Source organism: Natator depressus, chromosome 1 (genome assembly GCF_965152275.1).
Source record: "Natator depressus isolate rNatDep1 chromosome 1, rNatDep2.hap1, whole genome shotgun sequence".
Taxonomy (NCBI): Eukaryota; Metazoa; Chordata; order Testudines; family Cheloniidae; genus Natator; species Natator depressus.
In genome coordinates, this window is record NC_134234.1 from 48,085,528 (window position 1) to 48,104,885 (window position 19,358).

At 40.2% G+C, this 19,358-nt stretch overlaps 1 protein-coding gene across 4 annotated transcripts in view; it reads left to right on the forward strand.

The window, feature by feature from the left end:
* FRY (FRY microtubule binding protein) overlaps window positions 1-19,358 on the forward strand; it is a 323,193-nt gene that overhangs the window by 292,735 nt on the left and 11,100 nt on the right. For all 4 annotated transcript variants that reach the window (XM_074959329.1, XM_074959318.1, XM_074959340.1 and 1 more), the window contains exons 56-58: window positions 8,902-9,051; window positions 12,152-12,250; window positions 12,945-13,028. In XM_074959329.1, the coding sequence (XP_074815430.1) occupies window positions 8,902-9,051; window positions 12,152-12,250; window positions 12,945-13,028 (333 nt within the window). The remainder of the gene's footprint in view (window positions 1-8,901; window positions 9,052-12,151; window positions 12,251-12,944; window positions 13,029-19,358) is intronic.

Genomic DNA, 19,358 nt, shown 5'->3' on the forward strand with positions numbered 1-19,358 from the left:
ATAGGTTGCCTTGCATAATGACTTAGCCACTCCCAGTCTCTATTCAAGCCTAAGTTAATTGTATCCAATTTGCAAATGAATTCCAATTCAACAGTCTCTCGCTGGAGTCTGGTTTTGAAGTTTTTTTGTTGTAATATCGCAACTTTCATGTCTGTAATCACGTGACCAGAGAGATTGAAGTGTTCTCCGACTGGTTTATGAATGTTATAATTCTTCACATCTGATTTGTGTCCATTTATTCTTTTATGTAGAGACTGTCCAGTTTGACCAATGTACATGGCAGAGGGGCATTGCTGGCACATGATGGCATATATCACATTGGTAGATGTGCAGGTGAACGAGCCTCTGATAGTGTGACTGATGTTATTAGGCCCTGTGATGGTGTCCCCTGAATAGATATGTGGGCACAGTTGGCAACGGGCTTTGTTGCAAGGATAAGTTCCTGGGTTAGTGGTTCTGTTGTGTGGTATGTGGTTGCTGGTGAGTATTTGCTTCAGGTTGGGGGGCTGTCTGTACGCAAAGACTGGCCTGTCTCCCAAGATTTGTGAGAGTGTTGGGTCATCCTTCAGGATAGGTTGTAGATCCTTAATAATGCGTTGGAGGTGTTTTAGTTGGGGGCTGAAGGTGACGGCTAGTGGCTTTCTGTTATTTTCTTTGTTAGGCCTGTCCTGTAGTAGGTGACTTCTGGGAACTCTTCTGGCTCTATCAATCTGTTTCTTCGCTTCCACAGGTGGGTATTGTAGTTGTAAGAATGCTTGATAGAGATCTTGTAGGTGTTTGTCTCTGTCTGAGGGGTTGGAGCAAATGCGGTTGTATCGTAGCGCTTGGCTGTAGACAATGGATCGTTTGGTGTGGTCTGTATAAAAGCTGGAGGCATGTAGGTAAGTATTGCAGTCAGTAGGTTTCCGGTATAGGGTGGTGTTTATGTGACCATCGTTTATTAGCACTGTAGTGTCCAGGAAGTGGATCTCTTGTGTGGATTGGACCAGGCTGAGATTGATGGTGGGATGGAAATTGTTGAAACCATGGTGGAATTCCTCAAGAGCTTCTTTTCCATGGGTGCGGATGATGAAGATGTCATCAATGTAGTGCAAGTAGAGTAGGGGCATTAGGGGACGAGAGCTGAGGAAGCGTTGTTCTAAGTCAGCCATAAAAATGTTGGCATACTGTGGGGCCATGCGGGTACCCGTAGCAGTGCCGCTGATTTGAAGGTATACATTGTCCCCAAATGTAAAATAGTTATGGGTAAGGACAAAGTTCAGCCACCAGGTTAGCCGTGACATTATCGGGGATAGTGTTCTTGACGGCTTGTAGTCCATCTTTGTGTGGAATGTTGGTGTAGAGGGCTTCTACATCCATAGTGGCCAGGATGGTGTTATCAGGAAGATCACCGATGGACTGTAGTTTCCTCAGGGAGTCAGCGGTGTCTCGAAGGTAGCTGGGAGTGCTGGTAGCATAGGGCCTGAGGAGAGAGCCTACATAGCCAGACAATCCTGCTGTCAGGGTGCCAATGCCTGAGATGATGGGGCTTCCAGGATTTCCAGGTTTATGGATCTTGGGTAGTAGATAGAATATCCCAGGTCGGGATTCCAGGGGTGTGTCTGTGCGGATTTGATCTTGTGCTTTTTCAGGGAGTTTCTTGAGCAAATGCTGTAGTTTCTTTTGGTAACTCTCAGTGGGATCAGAGGGTAATGGCTTGTAGAAAGTGGTGTTGGAGAGCTGCCGACAGCCTCTTGTTCATATTCCGACCATTTCATGATGACAACAGCACCTCCTTTGTCAGCCTTTTTGATTATGATGTCAGAGTTGTTTCTGAGGCTGTGGATGGCATTGTGTTCTGCACGGCTGAGGTTGTGGGGCAAGTGATGCTGCTTTTCCACAATTTCAGCCCGTGCACGTCAGCGGACGCACTCTATGTAGAAGTCCAGTCTGCTGTCTCGACCTTCAGGAGGAGTCCACCTAGAATCCTTCTTTTTGTAGTGTTGGTAGGGAGGTCTCTGTGGATTAGTATGTTAGTCAGAGGTGTGTTGGAAATATTCCTTGAGTCGGAGACGTCGAAAATAGGATTCTAGGTCACCACAGAACTGTATCATGTGCGTGGGGGTGGAGGGGCAGAAGGAGAGGCCCCGAGATAGGACAGCTGCACAACTGGGGACAATGTATACATTTCACAATTGAGGACAATGTATACCGTCAAATCAGCAGCACTGCTATGGGTACCTGCATGGCCCCACAGTATGCCAACATTTTTATGGCTGACTTAGAACAACGCTTCCTCAGCTCTCGTCCCCTAATGCCCCTACTCTACTTGCACTACATTGATGACATCTTCATCATCCGCACCCATGGAAAAGAAGCTCTTGAGGAATTCCACCATGGTTTCAACAATTTCCATCCCACCATCAACCTCAGCCTGGACCAGTCCACACAAGAGATCCACTTCCTGGACGCTACAGTGCTAATAAACGATGGTCACATAAACACCACCCTATACCGGAAACCTACTGACTGCAATACTTACCTACATGCCTCCAGCTTTTATACAGACCACACCACATGATCCATTGTCTACAGCCAAGCGCTACGATACAACCGCATTTGCTCCACCCCTCAGACAGAGACAAACACCTACAAGATCTCTATCAAGCGGTCTTACAACTACAATACCCACCTGCTGAAGTGAAGAAACAGATTGACAGAGCCAGAAAAGTACCCAGAAGTTACGTAATACAGGACAGGCCCAACAAAGAAAATAACAGAATGCTACTAGCCATCACCTTCAGCACCCAACTAAAACCTCTCCAGTGCATCATCAAGGATCTACAACCTACCCTGAAGGACGACCCATCACTCTCACAAGACTTGGGAGACAGCCAGTCCTTGCGTACAGACAGCCCCCCAACCTGAAGCAAATATTCACCAGCAACCACACACCACACAACAAAAACACTAACCCAGGAACTTATCCTTGCAACAAAGCCCATTGCCAACTGTGTCCACATATCTATTCAGGGGACACCATCATAGGGCCTAATCACATCAGCCACGCTATCAGAGGCTCGTTAACCTGCACATCTACCAATGTGATATATGCCATCATGTGCCAGCAATGCCCCTCTGCCATGTACATTGGCCAAACTGGACAGTCTCTACATAAAAGAATAAATGGACGCAAATCAGACATCAAGAATTATAACATTCATAAACCAGTCGGAGAACACTTCAATCTCTCTGGTCACTCGATTACAGACCTAAAAGTCGCAATTCTTCAACAAAAAAACTTCGAAAACAGACTCCAACGAGAGACTGATGAATCGGAATTAATTTGCAAACTGGACACCATTAACTTAGGCTTAAATAAAGACAGGGAGTGGATGTGTCATAACACAAAGTAAAACTATTTCCCCATGTTTATTTCCCCTCCCCTACTGTTCCTCACACGTTCTTGTCAACTGCTGGAAATGGCCCACCTTGATTATCACTACAAAAGCTTTTTTTTCTCTCCTGCTGGTAATAGCTCACCTTACCTGATCACTCTCATTACAGTGTGTATGGTAACACCCATTGTTTCATGTTTTCTGTGTATATAAAATCTCCCCACTGTATTTTCCACTGCATGCATCCGATGAAGTGAGCTGTAGCTTATGAAAGCTTATGCTCAAATAAATTTGTTAGTTTCTAAGGTGCCACAAGTACTCCTTTTCTTTTTGAAACTGAGAGGTTACTGCAAAGCCTTAAACCACATATCAGTAATTCTTACAAAGTGACTTTTGGTTCCATATTTCTTAACATGTTCTTCTAGAGGTGAGAGAGTTGAAATGGACCAGTTGTCCCCATCCGTGCATGAATTCTTGAGCAATAGCTGCAGAAACAGTGATAGCTGATATTTGTTACACATGTAGTCAAAGGAAGCCAGTCTATCATTTTGTATGAGGTCTTTAATTTTTGTTAGTTCTTTTTTTCTATCCAAATTGTCTTAAGCATGGAGTTGGCCTTGATACTGAGAAGTGGGTTATTGCATAGTGGTACGAGAGGAGAATTAGTAAGATTGGATGCTTTAATCATCTTAACATGTTGCAGGATGCTCCATGTAGATACAAAGAATGGATTTTTTCCTTAAGGGTATGGCTAGCCTCTTAAGATATATAAAAGAAGAGCAGGAACTGAACGGTATATCTGAACTTTTTTCTATCTCAGACCAGGCCGATGTGTATACAGAGCCACTAGAGTAGAACCACCTTACAATAAGACACAGTTGGAATGCTGGATAATATCAATACAATCTGGTAACCCCATGTAACCTCCAGTTGTCCAGGATTTTTCAGGAGTCTGTTGTGACAAGTGAGGCTCTTTTATATCCCATGTAAATTGCACCATAAGCGTATTTATTCAAGCAAAGAGTGAAAGAGAGACTTGAAAGGCAATTGACTAATAATATAAGTCAATCTTGAGCAGATATTAATTTTGGCTATTTCTGTTCTCCCCAGTAAAGAAAGAAGGAGGAGATGCCACCTCTCTACATCCTTGGAAATTTCTTTTAATATACAGTCCATATTTATAGAAACAATTTTTGGAAGCTTAGGATATATCTTAACACCTAATTAAGTTATTTCCTTGCATATTTGAAATGGAAAATGCTGAAACTGAGAAGGATCTGGTCTTCTGAATATATCCATTGCTTCTGATTTATTCGAGCTAATGTGAATACCAGAGATCTCTCCAAAAATGTCAGCTACGTTCAACAGAGACGGGAATGATGAGGATGGATCCTTCAATAGTACAAAAAATGTCATTAGCATATAAACTGATTTTGTATTCTTTCCTGTTTATAGTCACACCTTCAGTGGCTGAGTTCTGAGATATGTGCATTGCCAGTGATTCAAGAGAGAGATTAAAAAGGAAGGGTGATGGGACAGCCCTGTTATGTGTGTCTTTCTAGTTGAAATGTGGGAGAAATAATTCCATTAGTTGATAGTGAAGCAAGGGTAGAGTTGTATGATGATGCACTGACCGAGTTCAGGAATATTGGTCCAAATCCAAAAATTTTTAGGTCAGCCATTAGATAAGGCCGTTCAACTCTATCCAAGGCCTTCTCTGAATCTAGAGACAAAGCTATGGAGGGAACATCTGAGTTTGCTGGATGAAGTGAATGGCTGCTGATAATACAAGAAAAATCAATTTTCCTTTAATGAAACCTACCTGATCTGCGTGTATAATTGATGGGATGATGGTGTCCAGTTGTGTCACTAAAATTTTTGCAATTATTTTGCAGTTTGTGTTTAATAGAGATATGGGGCAGAAGTCGCCACAGTTGCGACCATCTTTGTTCTTTAATATGTAAGTAAGTAAAGCAGTTCTCATGTCGTGAAATATGGTTCCTTTTTGGGAATGTTTCAGTGAAGACCTTTGAAAGACTAGAAGATAGCTGATTACAAAACGTTTTGTAGAAATCTGCCAGATAAGCCATCTATCCCAGGGGCCTTGCTGGAATTCATATTTTTTTATATAGCCTGTTCCATCTCTTGTGTTGTGAAAGCTTTGTCCATAAAGAGCACGTGTTCTGAAGTAAGGTTATTAAAAGGTAGGCCTTCAGCAAAATGATTAAGTTTATTAGAGCCACACTGGTTGTCTGATTTATATAAAAGTTTGATAGAATTGCTTAAATTGTTATTTACATCTATTGCTTCAAGGATGGCACTATCATTTTCTTGTAATAAGGAACAAATGTTGTTGATAGTTCCATTGTGAGTCTTCCGACAAGTAGTTCATCTGCTTTATCTCCTCATTCATAATATCTTTGTTTGACCCTGTTGAGTGTAAATTTGACGTGGCTAGATAAGCATTCATTATAATTATATTTGGCATTGATTAGAGAATGTAGGAGGTTTTCATTATTTTGGTCAGTCTTGTGCATTCGCTGCAACTCATTTGTTTCCTTGGCCAGAGGACCTAGTAACTCTGTCTTTTTGTTTTGGGAGGAAACTAGCATCTTCAAGCTAGCACTGCAAGCTAGGAGTATCTTTAACCCCATGAAATGGCAGTATTCTATTCTTTAAGGTGAAAGCACAGGAACACCAACTTCCCCAAGCTTTTATCATCTAGTTCCTGACTTGTCCAGAAACTGTTTGTTTTTGCACCACAGAATTTTGCCACGTATCTGCTAACTTCATAATATAAGACTGTTGACCCAGGCCAATGGGAAGTTTCACAAACAACTCCAAAATGTGCTAAGTTTGCAATGTGAAATACTCCCAACATAGTTGATTGTGCAACAAAATCTTGTTTGGAGCAGCCTGTCAACCTAATGCTGTGTTTAGCGAAAGACATGCAGTTTTCAAGGCATCTAGAATTGGGACTGCCTCAAACTGTTTGTATATTAGGTGTTTGCCCACAACACCACAGACTTGTTTAAGATTCCTGAAATTATTAAAGTACTTCCTCGGTAAACTGATGGGATGTCTCTGGAGCCAGGTAATCTTCATGGGTCCCTGCTCTGCTGTTGCTTCTTTATGTTTAAGTTAATTCCTCCAGTAGGCCATCTAATTCTGTGATGATTAGAATCAAAGGCCAACAGTTAGCTTCTATAATTGAGGCCTTTACTGATTAATAAATATACTGCTGAAAATGCTCTTTCCAGCTGGAGGAGGAGAATATCAGATGAAGGAGTAAAAAATCCTGAGAAAATTGTACTATTTTTATGTTCCTATAAAATGTTCATGGATGTTATCGACATGCAGTTCTCACTACTCTTTTCATGTACGATTAGTAAACCCACTGCTGATTAACAATACTGTTCCCAAAAGCCTCTGTTTACATGAAACATAGGATCTGATTCAGGTCTGGGCTAAGTTGGTGCAAATCCCAATGACTGAAGTCAGCAGGAGGGAGCTCAGCCCACTTATTGCATGACTGATGGCCCATGTAATTACATACTATTAACTGTGAACTAAAAAGCCAGCCTGTTTGCAGCTGAAATTTCAACATTCTCTGCAATATTACCTAAAATAAACGAAAGAGTATGTTAATTTAAGAGTTCTGGTAACCAATTAAATTCATTTTTGTAGTATAATATTGGCTAATTATGCAAATACCGTATACTAAGTAGCCCCATTATCTCTAACACTTTAACTAAATACTGGTCTAGTAGTAGTAGGTGCTTCATACTTTCCTTCTAATCTGCCCTCATCTTGTAATTAGCCCACGTAGGCTGAATTCAGAATTGCCTACGTTTTTTTTACTCTAAAAACTATTCAAATCAAGTAAGAGGAATGAGAAATTATAGTACATTCAGGGTGTGAATCTGAGCAAGCCAGCAACAGTGATACTTAATTAGCCCAAAAGGATTGTTTCTAAATGTGACATATATAGAGTTTAGTGTTTGACTTTAATGGGACTTCTCCCAGTAGTAAGCACTACGCTTGGTTGTGCTCGCAAGATCAAGTCTTCTGTGTTTCAGTCACACTGTCTTTACTTTAAGATTTTTACACACTTTGCTTTGGCCTCCTAAACTCAACAAATTTTAAGAAATGTTGCTTAATATAAAGAATTAATCTGCACCTGCTACTTCACTATTTAGAAAAACTTCTTTAAATGGCCTCCCATTCCCATGTCCACACATGCAAAATAATTTATTTTTTTATACTGTCTCTACCCTTTACATCATGTATTACTTTAGAGCCTGGACAACTGCTGTGAACCAAGGGATGGAGACACCAAGATTAGAATTGTGTGAATAATGGATTTTTCAAGTTCTCTGGTATTTCCAAAAGATCATGAAAAAAATTATATTGGGTCAAATAAAATGTTTAATTTCTACAAAATCAAAATGTTTCACTTAGTTTTCATCTATTTTTCAACATTTTTTATTTTTTAAATAAAAATAAAAGGAAATCAATCAAAGGTGTTTTAGAGGAACAGTCAGGAATGGACAATTATGGATTAAATTTGTCCATAGGGGAGATTTCTCCCTGACCATGGTTGATTTGTGCCTCAAGGCATGAGGGTTTATAAATCCCTTTTAAAATTGCTTTTCCTATCTAGTGCAACGTAGGTGGTCTAATTATCCATACAGCGTCTCTTCCTTTTTTAAAATGTCAATCCTACTGAGCTTTTGGTCTCAGAGGTATATTGTGGCAGTGATATTTGCATAATTGTTTCAATTCTTGAAAGGCTTAAACTGTCTTTTTATTACTATTATTTATTAAAGGGAAGTCATTTAAAAGAAGTTACAGGAGCAGTATGCTCCTTGAAGACCAAGACTATGTACTCTTTTAGGTGCTGTACCTACTCAGATATCAAAAATCTGTGTGAACAATAGTTTCCAGATGCAACTTTATATTGTTGGAGCCTTCCCAAGCAGCAGAGGTGTTCAAGCAAGGAGGTTTCTCTGAAGAGTGGAAAACAAAAGGAGAGAAACCTCTTTCATGAGTTTCTGTGCTGCTGTTTGATATTAGGCTTGTTGCTACATTGTTTGATTGGCCTCTTGATATTGGGTACTAACAAAACAGTATCCAGAATGGGCAGAGAATTCGTGTGTTGATCAACACTGATGATCAGCAGGAACAAGAAAAAACTACATCAGGGTACATAGTTTATAAAGAATGAATCATCCTCACAAGCAAGAACATGGTACTTCAGCAGCAGTTTGTAATTCCATTGCTAAATGTGAATTCTCTGGCCAGTTCCACAGCTGCCTATCTGGAAAAACTTCTGAGCACTGTGTCCAGTGTAATAGTAATTGTTATTCAATATCCTTGTGCAAACATTCACTTCCTCCCATGGGGATGGTTTCTTTCGCACTTGCTGTTATTCTATGAAAAAGGAATGTATGCAATTGTGTTTGCAAAGGAAAGATGTTTGTACTTGAGCAATGAATGTGATAAGAACTATTTTGTTTCACAGAATATTCAGAAAAGGTTCTGCTTCCTAACTTGTGATGCTGCCAGTTACCTTGGCGACAACCTACGAGGAATAGGCTCAAAGTTTGTGAGCTCTTCTCAGATGCTAACTTCCTGTTCAGAATGCCCCACTCTTTTCGTAGATGCTGAAACGGTGAGTATATTCCTGTAGAGGATAATAACTAGCATGTCCAGCATGTGTCGTGTAAAGGAGGCTAGGGTGGCAAAAACCTCACTCAGAATATTCTTGGGTTGGCAGGCTTAGATTTCTACCCAAACTATTTGCACAGCCTTATTGGAGAATACTGGAAACATCCAGCTTCTTTTGTTAGAAGTGATTTTGTTTTCTTCAGTCAAAATTGCGCTTATAATAAGGATGCGAGTTTGTAGTTTGAAGACATTGTAGAGCAGAATCTTGCTAGTTCACACTTTGGTGAAACCCAAATCCACATATTCAGTTTGCATTATGTTTTGGATTAGTAATAATAGTAACAACTAGGGGGTCATACACTTCTTTGCTTTTGTATGCCAAAAGAATTGCACATACCGGAAGCTACTTGTATTCCTCCATTTTCCCACTCCACCCTCAAGCTCCCTAGGTGCTATTCTCCCGTCCCTTATTTTTCAGGGACTCCTTGCACATGCCCTGTGCCAGGGTCTCTGCATGCTTTCCCATTGCCCCCTCTTTCCCATCTCAGGGTACACCACTCTCCCCCATACACCCCTTTTCCTTCTTCTGCCCATACTAGAATCCCCATTTCTCCCCCCATGCCAGGGTCTTTGCTTGTGCTCCCTATTCTCCCCACACAAAGGTTCCCCACCCTGCCCATAGTTTTATGTGATTAATAATTAAGCAATCAATTTGCAAACACCTAGAAGATAATAAGGTGATAAATAACAGTCAGCATGGATTTGTCAAGAACAAATCATGTCAAACCAACATAATAGCTTTCTTTGACACGGCAACAAGCCTTGTGGATAGGGGGAAGCGGTAGATGTGGTATATCTTGACTTTAGTAAGGCTTTTGATACTGTCTCGCATGACCTTCTCATAAACAAACTAGTGAAATACAACCTAGATGGAGCTACTATAAGGTGAGTTCATAACTGGTTGGAAAATCATTCCCAGAGAGTAGTTCTCAGTGGTTCACAGTCATGCTGGAATGGCATAACGAGTGGGGGACTGCACGGATCGGTTCTGGGTCTGGTTCTGTTCAATATCTTCATCAATGACAGGGGTTCTCAAACTGGGGGTTGGGACCCCTCAGGGGGTCTCGAGGACATTACATGGAGGGTCACGAGCTGTCAGCCTCCACCCCAAACCCCGCTTTGCCTCCAGCATTTATAATGGTGTTAAATATATTAAAAAGTGCTTTTAATTTATAAGTGGGGGTCGCACTCAGAGGCTTGCTATGGGAAAGGGGTCACCAGTACAAAAGTTTGAGAACCACTGATCAATGATTTAGATAATGGCATTGAGAGTACACTTATAAAGGTTGTTACAAGGAGGAGGGAGAAAAATTGTTCTCATTAACCTCTGCGGATAGGACAAGAAGCAATGGGCTTAAATTGCAGCAAGGGTGGTTTAGGTTGGACATTAGGAAAAACTTCCTAACTGTCAGGGTGGTTAAGCACTGGAAGAAATTGCCTAGGGAGGTTGTGGAATCTCCATCATTGGGGATTTTTGTCCCTCATTGTCTGTCCTTTGGGGGAAATTGTAGGAAGGTCATTGAATGACTGTCAGCACCTGAGTGATTTAGCCTCCATCGTTACTGCAAAGTGGGTGGGTTCTAGCCCGAATTGAAGTGGAGGCCGTTTTCTAACCCCCAGCGTCGTAAGGTAGCACAGACTTAAGGCACCTCCAAACTCAAGTCAGAAGATTTTTTTTTTTTATTGTATGGATGGTAGAAAGACTAAGGCTAGGACGCATGTAAGACCCCAGGTTAACTGTGCAATGTAGACATACCCTCAAGTGGAAACTAGCTAGGTTCTATAGATAAGTTGGGAAGAGTAGGGAGATTGCTATTTGGAAAGCACCATGTTATACACATTGACTCCATCAACACACTCTCATGCTGTGAAGCAAGGCTTCTCTCGTGCTGCTGCTCTGGACAGGGCAAAGTAGTTGGAGTACCATGTATTTCTGTTGGAGAAAAAAGAGTGAAGGAGAAGTCAGCAGGTGGTTTTTGAAGAGGCCATCAGATTTTAGTGGGGCAGGCTTTCAGAATGGCCTTCCTTTTGCTGCTTTGTGGTTCACTATGGAGCTCTTGGGAAAGCCAACGGTGCCTGTGCACTCCCTCAGCTGCCCTACTTGCCTCCATGATTGAAGTTGACAAGCAGCCAATATTGTGTGCATTGCCAGGTTGGCATGGAACACTTCATGACATTTGAGTCATCTCTTCCTCTTCTAGCTCTATATTTGAAAGACAAGAGGAGGGGGCAGAACTGGCTCTAGCCATGTTGAGTCATCAGACAACACAATATGCTCAGCAGCTTCATTTGAGTTTGGTGTAATATGGGTTGTATGATACAGACTGGCTTTACGAAATGAGACAACCTTTCTAATTTCTTGTGACTTCGTCCATCTTTTGTCAATTAGCCATAGGTAGATGTTCTGTGATGGCAGTGTGATCATGTGCATTTTATATAAAGCTGCGAGCTAGAAACTTCTGAACTATAATCTGGGTCAGCTCTGACTCACTGCTGTGGCCTTGGAAAAGTTATTAATTTCTGTGCATCTGTTTCTGTATCTGTAAAAATGTGTATACTGTTACTTACCTCACAGGAGAGTTGTGAAGATTAACTGGTTAATATTTGTACAGCACTTTGTGTATTTATTTGGGAAGGTCAGCTTTCTGTCTAGCATTTTGAGCTGAAGCCCAGAATACAAATGTGTTTCCTGAGATTTTAGTAATAAGAGCTAAGGTGGCTGTCTCAGCTCCAATAACCCCTGAACATGCCCTGCGGATGGAATCAAGCTCTGAAAGTCAAAAGAAAGTGCTAGTTACTCCAGAAACCCTTACTGGCTGCCAGAACCATTAGCAAGATGCGTTGTGTTTTCAATTTTAATTCCAGTTGGAGCAGGAACCTGTACATCCAGAAATGTTAGTAGAGTTTTAGCATAGGATTGAGACTGGCAATGGGTAAACTTTAAAGTGCCTTTTTGCAGTGCATACCATAGTTTCTACTTTACTGATATTTTTCTTCTTTAATAGTAAAATTTACTGGCCCATTTTTTATTTTAATGTTTCCAGCTTCTCTCTTGTGGACTTCTTGAAAAGCTAAAATTCAGTGTTCTAGAACTACAGGAGTATTTGGACACATACAACAACAGGAAAGAAGCAACTCTCTCAGTAAGTGGGATTTCTATGCTTTATTGCCCTGTGTATTCATATATTAAAATGTTTTGATCTGAAATCTGTTTAAATTAATAGTAGTATAACATTTTGTAGGTCAATATTGTATCTAGAATTTGGATCCATAAATGTCTTCTCTCTCTTTTTTTGGGAAGATATTGTAATTGATACAACAAGAATTAAAAGAATGGCTCTTTATATAGCTTAATTTCAAATGTGTGTGAATTCTCTAGTCTTTCAAGCTCCTCCTCTCTATTAATTAGTAATTCATGTATTAATTTGTTTTGTTTATACGATATAAACACTATTAGAAATCAGAATTATAGCTTTTTAACTCAACCCACTCATGCAAAATGTTTTGGGCTGTCTGAATGAAGAGCTTAATTGCAAAACTTGATTTAATATGTTTTCAAGACATGATATTGTGAGACTAAAATACTTATGAAAAGAAAAGGAGTACTTGTGGCACCTTAGAGACTAACAAATTTATTTGAGCATAAGCTTTCGTGAGCTAGAGCTCACTTCATTGGATGCATGCAGTGGAAATTTTCACTGTACTGCCACAAGTACTCCTTTTCTTTTTGCAGATACAGACTAACACGGCTGCTACTCTGAAGCCTTAAAATACTTATGTTACTCTTCTTTAAATCTAGCCAGAGCTGATACCTCACTTTTTTTTCTCTGAAAACAGTGGCTTGCAAACTGCAAAGCAACGTTTGCTGGGGGTTCACAAGATGGAGTTATTACTTGTCAGCCAGGGGACTCTGAAGAAAAGGTAATAAGGAGCTATTTTACCTTCCTGTCAAGTGACATTTATGCATTGTTTCTTGATGCCAAAAGAAGCTGGTGCCTTTCCCTCCTTGTGTCCCTTTGCAGAGCTTGGACACAATACCAGTTCTTGCACTTATGAGTCTATTGTCGCTGTTGGCACAGGCCTGCCCAAAGTGGGTGGAGAACAGGTGGGGATATGGTTCTATCCTCCCACTCTGCACCAGTAGGCAGAGCTGGCCCTGACCAGGGCAAATGTATATTGCTCTGTAACAGCATAATGTCTCTGGGAGTTCCTTCTGGTGCACTTTATTTCCAGAGCACCTTCAATGTGGCCAGTGGCTTTGCAGCCACAATCTGGCCCCATAGTGTGTAGACTTTTTGCATTTGAGCTTTAATACCTGAAATATTAAGCCTTTCACCTTTAAATTATTGGTTGAAATCCAACTGATGTTAGTAGTAACAAAATATTTACCATCAAAGGACTTTTCAGTGGTCTGTGAAGTAATTAATGCTGTGGAAAAACACTTATGCGAAACAATGTTTCATGTATTGCATTTGAAACAAAAGATTCCTGTATATGCATGCAGTGATTGCCATAAAGCAGTCAACAGTCTTCCTGGTTCTTTGCTATTTTAACTATAGAGAACAATTGGTATCTCAAACACCATTGTGTGGGAAGTGTTGGAAAATGTTATTCTTTTTTAATGGCAAATACTGTATATGTTCATGGCAGAGCAAGTGCTAGACAATTTAGATGTCTTCAAGTCACCAGGGCCTGATGAAAAACATCCTAGTATACTCAAGGAGCTGACTGAGGAGATATCTGAGCCATTAGGGATTATCTTCAAAAAGTCATGGACAACGGAAGAGATTCCAGAGGACTGGAAATGGGCAAATATAATGCCTATCCATCAAAAGGGGAATAAAAACAGCCCAGGGAATTACAGACCAGTCAGCTTAATTTCAGTACCCAGAAAGATAATGGCGCAAATAATTAAGCAATCAGTTTGCAAACACCTAGAAGATAATAAGGTGATAAGTAACAGTCAGCATAGATTTGTCAAGAACAAATTGTCAAACCACCATAATAGCTTTCTTTCACAGGGTAACAAGTCTTGTGGCTGGGGGAAGCAGTAGATGTGGTATATGTTGATTTTAGTAAGGCTTTAAATAATGCCTCACATGACCTTCTCGTAAACAAACTAGGGAAATACAGCCTAGATGGAGATACTATAAGGTGGGTGCATAACTGGTTTGAAAGTCATTCCCAGTTAGTAGTAATAAGGGGTTCTCAGTCAAGCTGGAAGGGCATATTGAGTGAGGTCCAACAGGGATCAGTTCTGGGTCTGGTTCTGTTCAATATCTTTATCAATGATTTAGATAACAGCATAGAGAGTACACTTATGAAGTCTGTGGTTGAAGCTGAGAGGGGTTGCAAGTGCTTTGGAGGATAGGATTACAATTCAGAATGATCTGGACAAACTGGAGAAATGGTTTGAAGTAAATAGGATGAAATTCAATAAGGACATATGCAAAGTACTTCATTTAGGAAGGAACAATCAGTTGCACACATACAAAATTGGAAATGACTGCCTAAGAAGGAGTACTGTTGAGAGGGAGAACACACTTAAGAAGTGACATCTTAAGGCAGAAGAAAGAAAAAACATGACATTCCCTCCTTCTTTGTCTTTTTGTGTGTAAAAAAAGGACAATAACCTTTTCAGAACTACACACCTGAAGTTTTAGCCATATTTTCCTCTAACATGTTTTTTCTACTTGTTCATTATCTCTCCTCTCCCATTCTCTCCCTTTTTTTCTGGTTCATTTTCTTTCTTATTCCTTCTCCCCTTTTTTTTCTGATCATCCTTTGTTCCTCTTCCTCTGTTTGCCAGAAGCTGGGAATAGGCGACAGGGGATGGATCACTTAATGATTACCTGTTCTATTCATTCCCTCTGGGCACCTGGCATTGACCACTGTTCAAAGACAAGATACTGGGCTCAGTGGACCTTTGGTCTGACCCAGTATGGCCATTCTTATGTTCTTATGTTTCTTGCTTCATTTTTTCCCTCCTTTGTACTTCGCTTTCTGTTCCTGCTCTCCCTTACTTTTTGTGAACGTGCATTTGTGAACATATGGGAAGGGAGAGCAAATTCCACAGCTAGTGCTTCCCCTCTTTCCCCGCCCCCCGTCCCAGTGTATTTTGGCTGCCTTGACACTTTTAGCATTAAAGCCTGTGGACCAGTGCCAGCATAAGTATATGCACACATTGGGAAAGCTGCTCACATACCTGACAACGCTTGGGTTGCATTTTACAAGCCCTGATGTAGTGACACATGGGCATGTTGTGGGTGGGCTGTGTGCAAAACTAAGTAAAAGATGGATATGGGGAAAGATTCCTTATTGCTTTTATAAATACAGTTCAAATATGAGATAATATTTGTGTGGAGGTTTAACGACTGGAATATGTTTAATCATTGTGTTCCCACTGTACTAGAACTGAAACCAAACAGTAGCTTAAAAAGTTCCTGATGCACTGCTGTTTTTAAAGCTTCCTCGTCCTCACCAGTCCCTGCTTTCATAATTGTAATTCTCAGTCCCATTTTACAACATCTTGTTCATTATTTTAAAAGGAAATAAAGCAGAAGGAATAGAGAGAACACTGAATGATGCACAAAGGGGGATTAAAATGTGAATTGGGTACATAGAATCTGCATAAGATACTAAATGGCCTAAACACATCTAAAAATATGAATGTCATATTACAGTTGTGTTGTGTTTGTCTTTAATAAGGTGTTCTCTATTTCAGAGTTAATGTGTGTGTTTTGTGAAGCAAGGGTTAGTATACAAACTACTTGTTGGTCAGAATGAAAAGAAGTGTTTCTCGCTGCTGCAGGAATCCCTATTCTCTTCCCAACAATGTTCCCACAACACAAAATGTATTATTCCTGGGAGTTCACAAGATGGTAGGACTTTTGATGGACAGATACATAAGTTTCTCTTCTCCCCTCCCATTCACCTGTCCATATGAAACAGTCCTTCTCACCAAAAGGCCTTTCTTCTCCAACACTTTTTATTCTATTTACTTATCAAAAGTAGAATGGGAGGAAGACTCCAGGGAAGCATGTGCTGAGAAAGTGTCATTCGGAAGGGAAAAATAACTCCTACAATGGTGAGTAATTTTTTCCATGCCTTTCTTCTGCTCTTCACCCTGAGCATGAAATGATAGTTCCAGACAAGCACAGAATGAAGAAGATGGGGATATGCCAAAGAATAAAATAATTGTTGGTAAAAGAAAGGCTCTCTGTTTTACAGAGGAAGCAATAGGGGAACTTACCTAAACTCTTTAATGCCATTTAAAGGTTATACATAGGTCCTAGAATGCTGCTTGGCACATGAACTCCCTCTTCTGACCTTCGAACAGCCCCTCAACCCTGCCAAGCTCATCATCAAAAGCAAGTTCCCCAGGACGCACCAACTCAAAGCAGCACCAGCACCTGCCAGAACAACAGTTGCAAACCCTGCAGCTATATCTCCATGGCTACGATGATCAATACTCCACACAACACATCTTTCAAGATTCACAAGTCCTACACATGCTTATCACAACATGTGATGCACCGCATCCAGTGCATCAAATGCCCCAATAACAACTATGTGGGCAAAACCAATCATTTTACAAGGTGTGATTCCTACTTGATGCCAATTTGGTTTAACTCCTACTGGGTTAGCCACAGAAGGCTCCCTGATAAAGTTGGATTAGGAAGATCTGGAAACAAGTCTCAGTTTCAGTAAAGTTGAGCACTCACAGCAACTCTTGAAGCTAAACTAGGAACTCTGTTAATGATGTAAGTCCTCTATACTGGCTGACTACAAATGAGCAGACGCAGCCTTTAAACATGGAGTTGAATTGGCTCCTGCACCTAGCTCCTGGAAAGGAGGAATACATAGCTATTCAAAATACAGCTACAGGCTGAGCATAGTTTCTACTGCCTTCAAATCCAACAGTTACTTAGGGATATATTAGCACATGTTCGTTCTCTCTCTCTCTCTCTCTCTCTCATACTTTCCAAGGCTCGCAGAACAATATATGAAAACAGTAGAACCAATGCTGAGGACTGGAACACCTGAACATCATCCACTTGCTGCTGAATGCTCCAGCTCCTGTGGGATTCTCCTGTGTCAATGAATGGCAAAGAATTGTATTACCTTTAAAGTGTCTGTCTAGTCTGGAATCACATTAGCACCTTCAGAGTAATGGGGTGACTCCCATCTCTTTTTAGGACCTATAAGTACTTCCTTAAAATCATGAGAAAGCTTACTGGCATCAGACTACTTCTTTGCCATCTTTCTACCCTGTTTTAATGGCCCCAGTTCTGATCTTGTCAAAACTGAAAAACTACTCTTTTCCTGAAAAAAAGATAAATCAAAATTTTGGTGGAGCACAGTGACTTTCTTACTTTTTTCTTTCTTAGACCTATTTGAAAAATATGGGTAATATTCATTCCTACAGGGTTTTTACCACGCAGGTCTGTCAACTAATCTCTATCCTCTCTCTCACAAACACACCAAGAAAATTTAGACTGGAGCCTGAGACCTTTGAGTGCTAAAGTCATTCTGCCTGAATAGTTAAATGGCAGGGGAAGGCAAATGAGTTCTCAATCAAAAACTGATTACCCTCTCAACTTCCAAGGTATATTACTTTTCATGCTGAGGGAGCCAGGATGAGGAATTAAAATCATTATCAAATTATAGAGCCAAGTTGGGGCTGGGCATCATTAACCTAGAGGATCTCAAGTATATTTATTTAAAGAGTGGTATGTTTTCCTTCAGTGAGCAGGGAGGGTTTTGTTCTCTTGACTTACTCTGTGCCTTTCCCTTCATCCTCACCTCTCCTCCCCCGCCACTCACCCACACTCACACACACTTTCTTTTTGGAAGCAGGGGAGAGAAGGCAGCTTTTCTTGAACAACAGACCATGGAATTCACTCTTTTTTTGGCTGCTTTACCCCACTTTTAAAAAGTAAATTCCATGGTAAATTAGGACACACTTACTTTTTTACTGAATCAGGGATTTTTAAAAGTTCACATAAAAGCTGAAGATGGTGCCAAAATTTGGAAATATATAAGTGAAATGCTTTGACAAATGCAAATCAGTGTAGTTCTGAATTTACTGGCACAGGAATCTGTCTTATCTCTTCCTGTTTGATCTTATATTTAGTTGTACAAGGCTTAATTACATAAACTGCATGGAATTTGACCAATAATGTCAAAGGCTTAATGTTAACCACCACAAAAGCCAGCACATTTAGAGCTTAGTCTGCCATTCAGTCATTAACTCATCCCATTGTATAGAGGTAATGTAGGAAACTGGGCATGCTTAAATTCATACATGCTTTAATATCAAAGCACAATGGGATGAGGACAGGGCTGAATTCCTTTGCTTTGGCAATGCCAGGATAGTCCCTTAGTATTTAACATTTTTGTATTTGCCTTCTTTGTTTTTAAATAATAATATAAAGTATTTTATAACAATTACAAATGTTCATTAACATCATTGCATGTGCACTGACATCACATTGAAGCTGGGCAGATGTCAGTGTAGGTTTATGCAAGAGTTAAACTGATGACATGATGGTTTTATAGATCTGATACGGCACCTCGACAAAATAGTGAAAGCTGTATTAGAAATGCATAGACAGATATATTAGAGCAAACACTAGCTCCTGGGAAAAGGAAGAGAGAGCATCTCTCCTTTTTCAGGGAGGGAACTTTCTTTAAAGTTCAGACTTTAAAATACTTCACAGCTTAAACGTTATACACAAAACTTTTCAGTTTTAAAATGCCCAGTTATAAACCTGGAAGCCACAGGGTTTTTAATGGAAATAATATTTGACCCTATACGTCTATATAACACAACATTTTTGCTTCAGTTCTGTTAACGATTTGAAACCACTGCATAAACTTTTGAGAACTTCTGTGCTATGAATTCTTTGTCCATAATAAAAAGACCAAACATAGCCAAATTTATTCATTTAAAAATCATTAAGCAGTGGAAACTTTGATGGTTTAATTTCCTGGTTTTTGGAAATACACTCTGAGAGAAATTGGGAATAATAAATCTCAAAATTTAACAGATTTCAGTTAGTTTATAATTTACCATTAGGAGTAAAGCTTGGTTTTAATGAGAATGCTGTGCATGATGTGTGGATGGTACATTTTCAACCACTTAGCAAACTGAGGCAAGCAATGCTAATATTGTTGACAGTTAAGCTATTAAAGAAGGGCTGTGCTTTCTATTGCATGCATTACACTGACACTATACTTTCTTTCCTT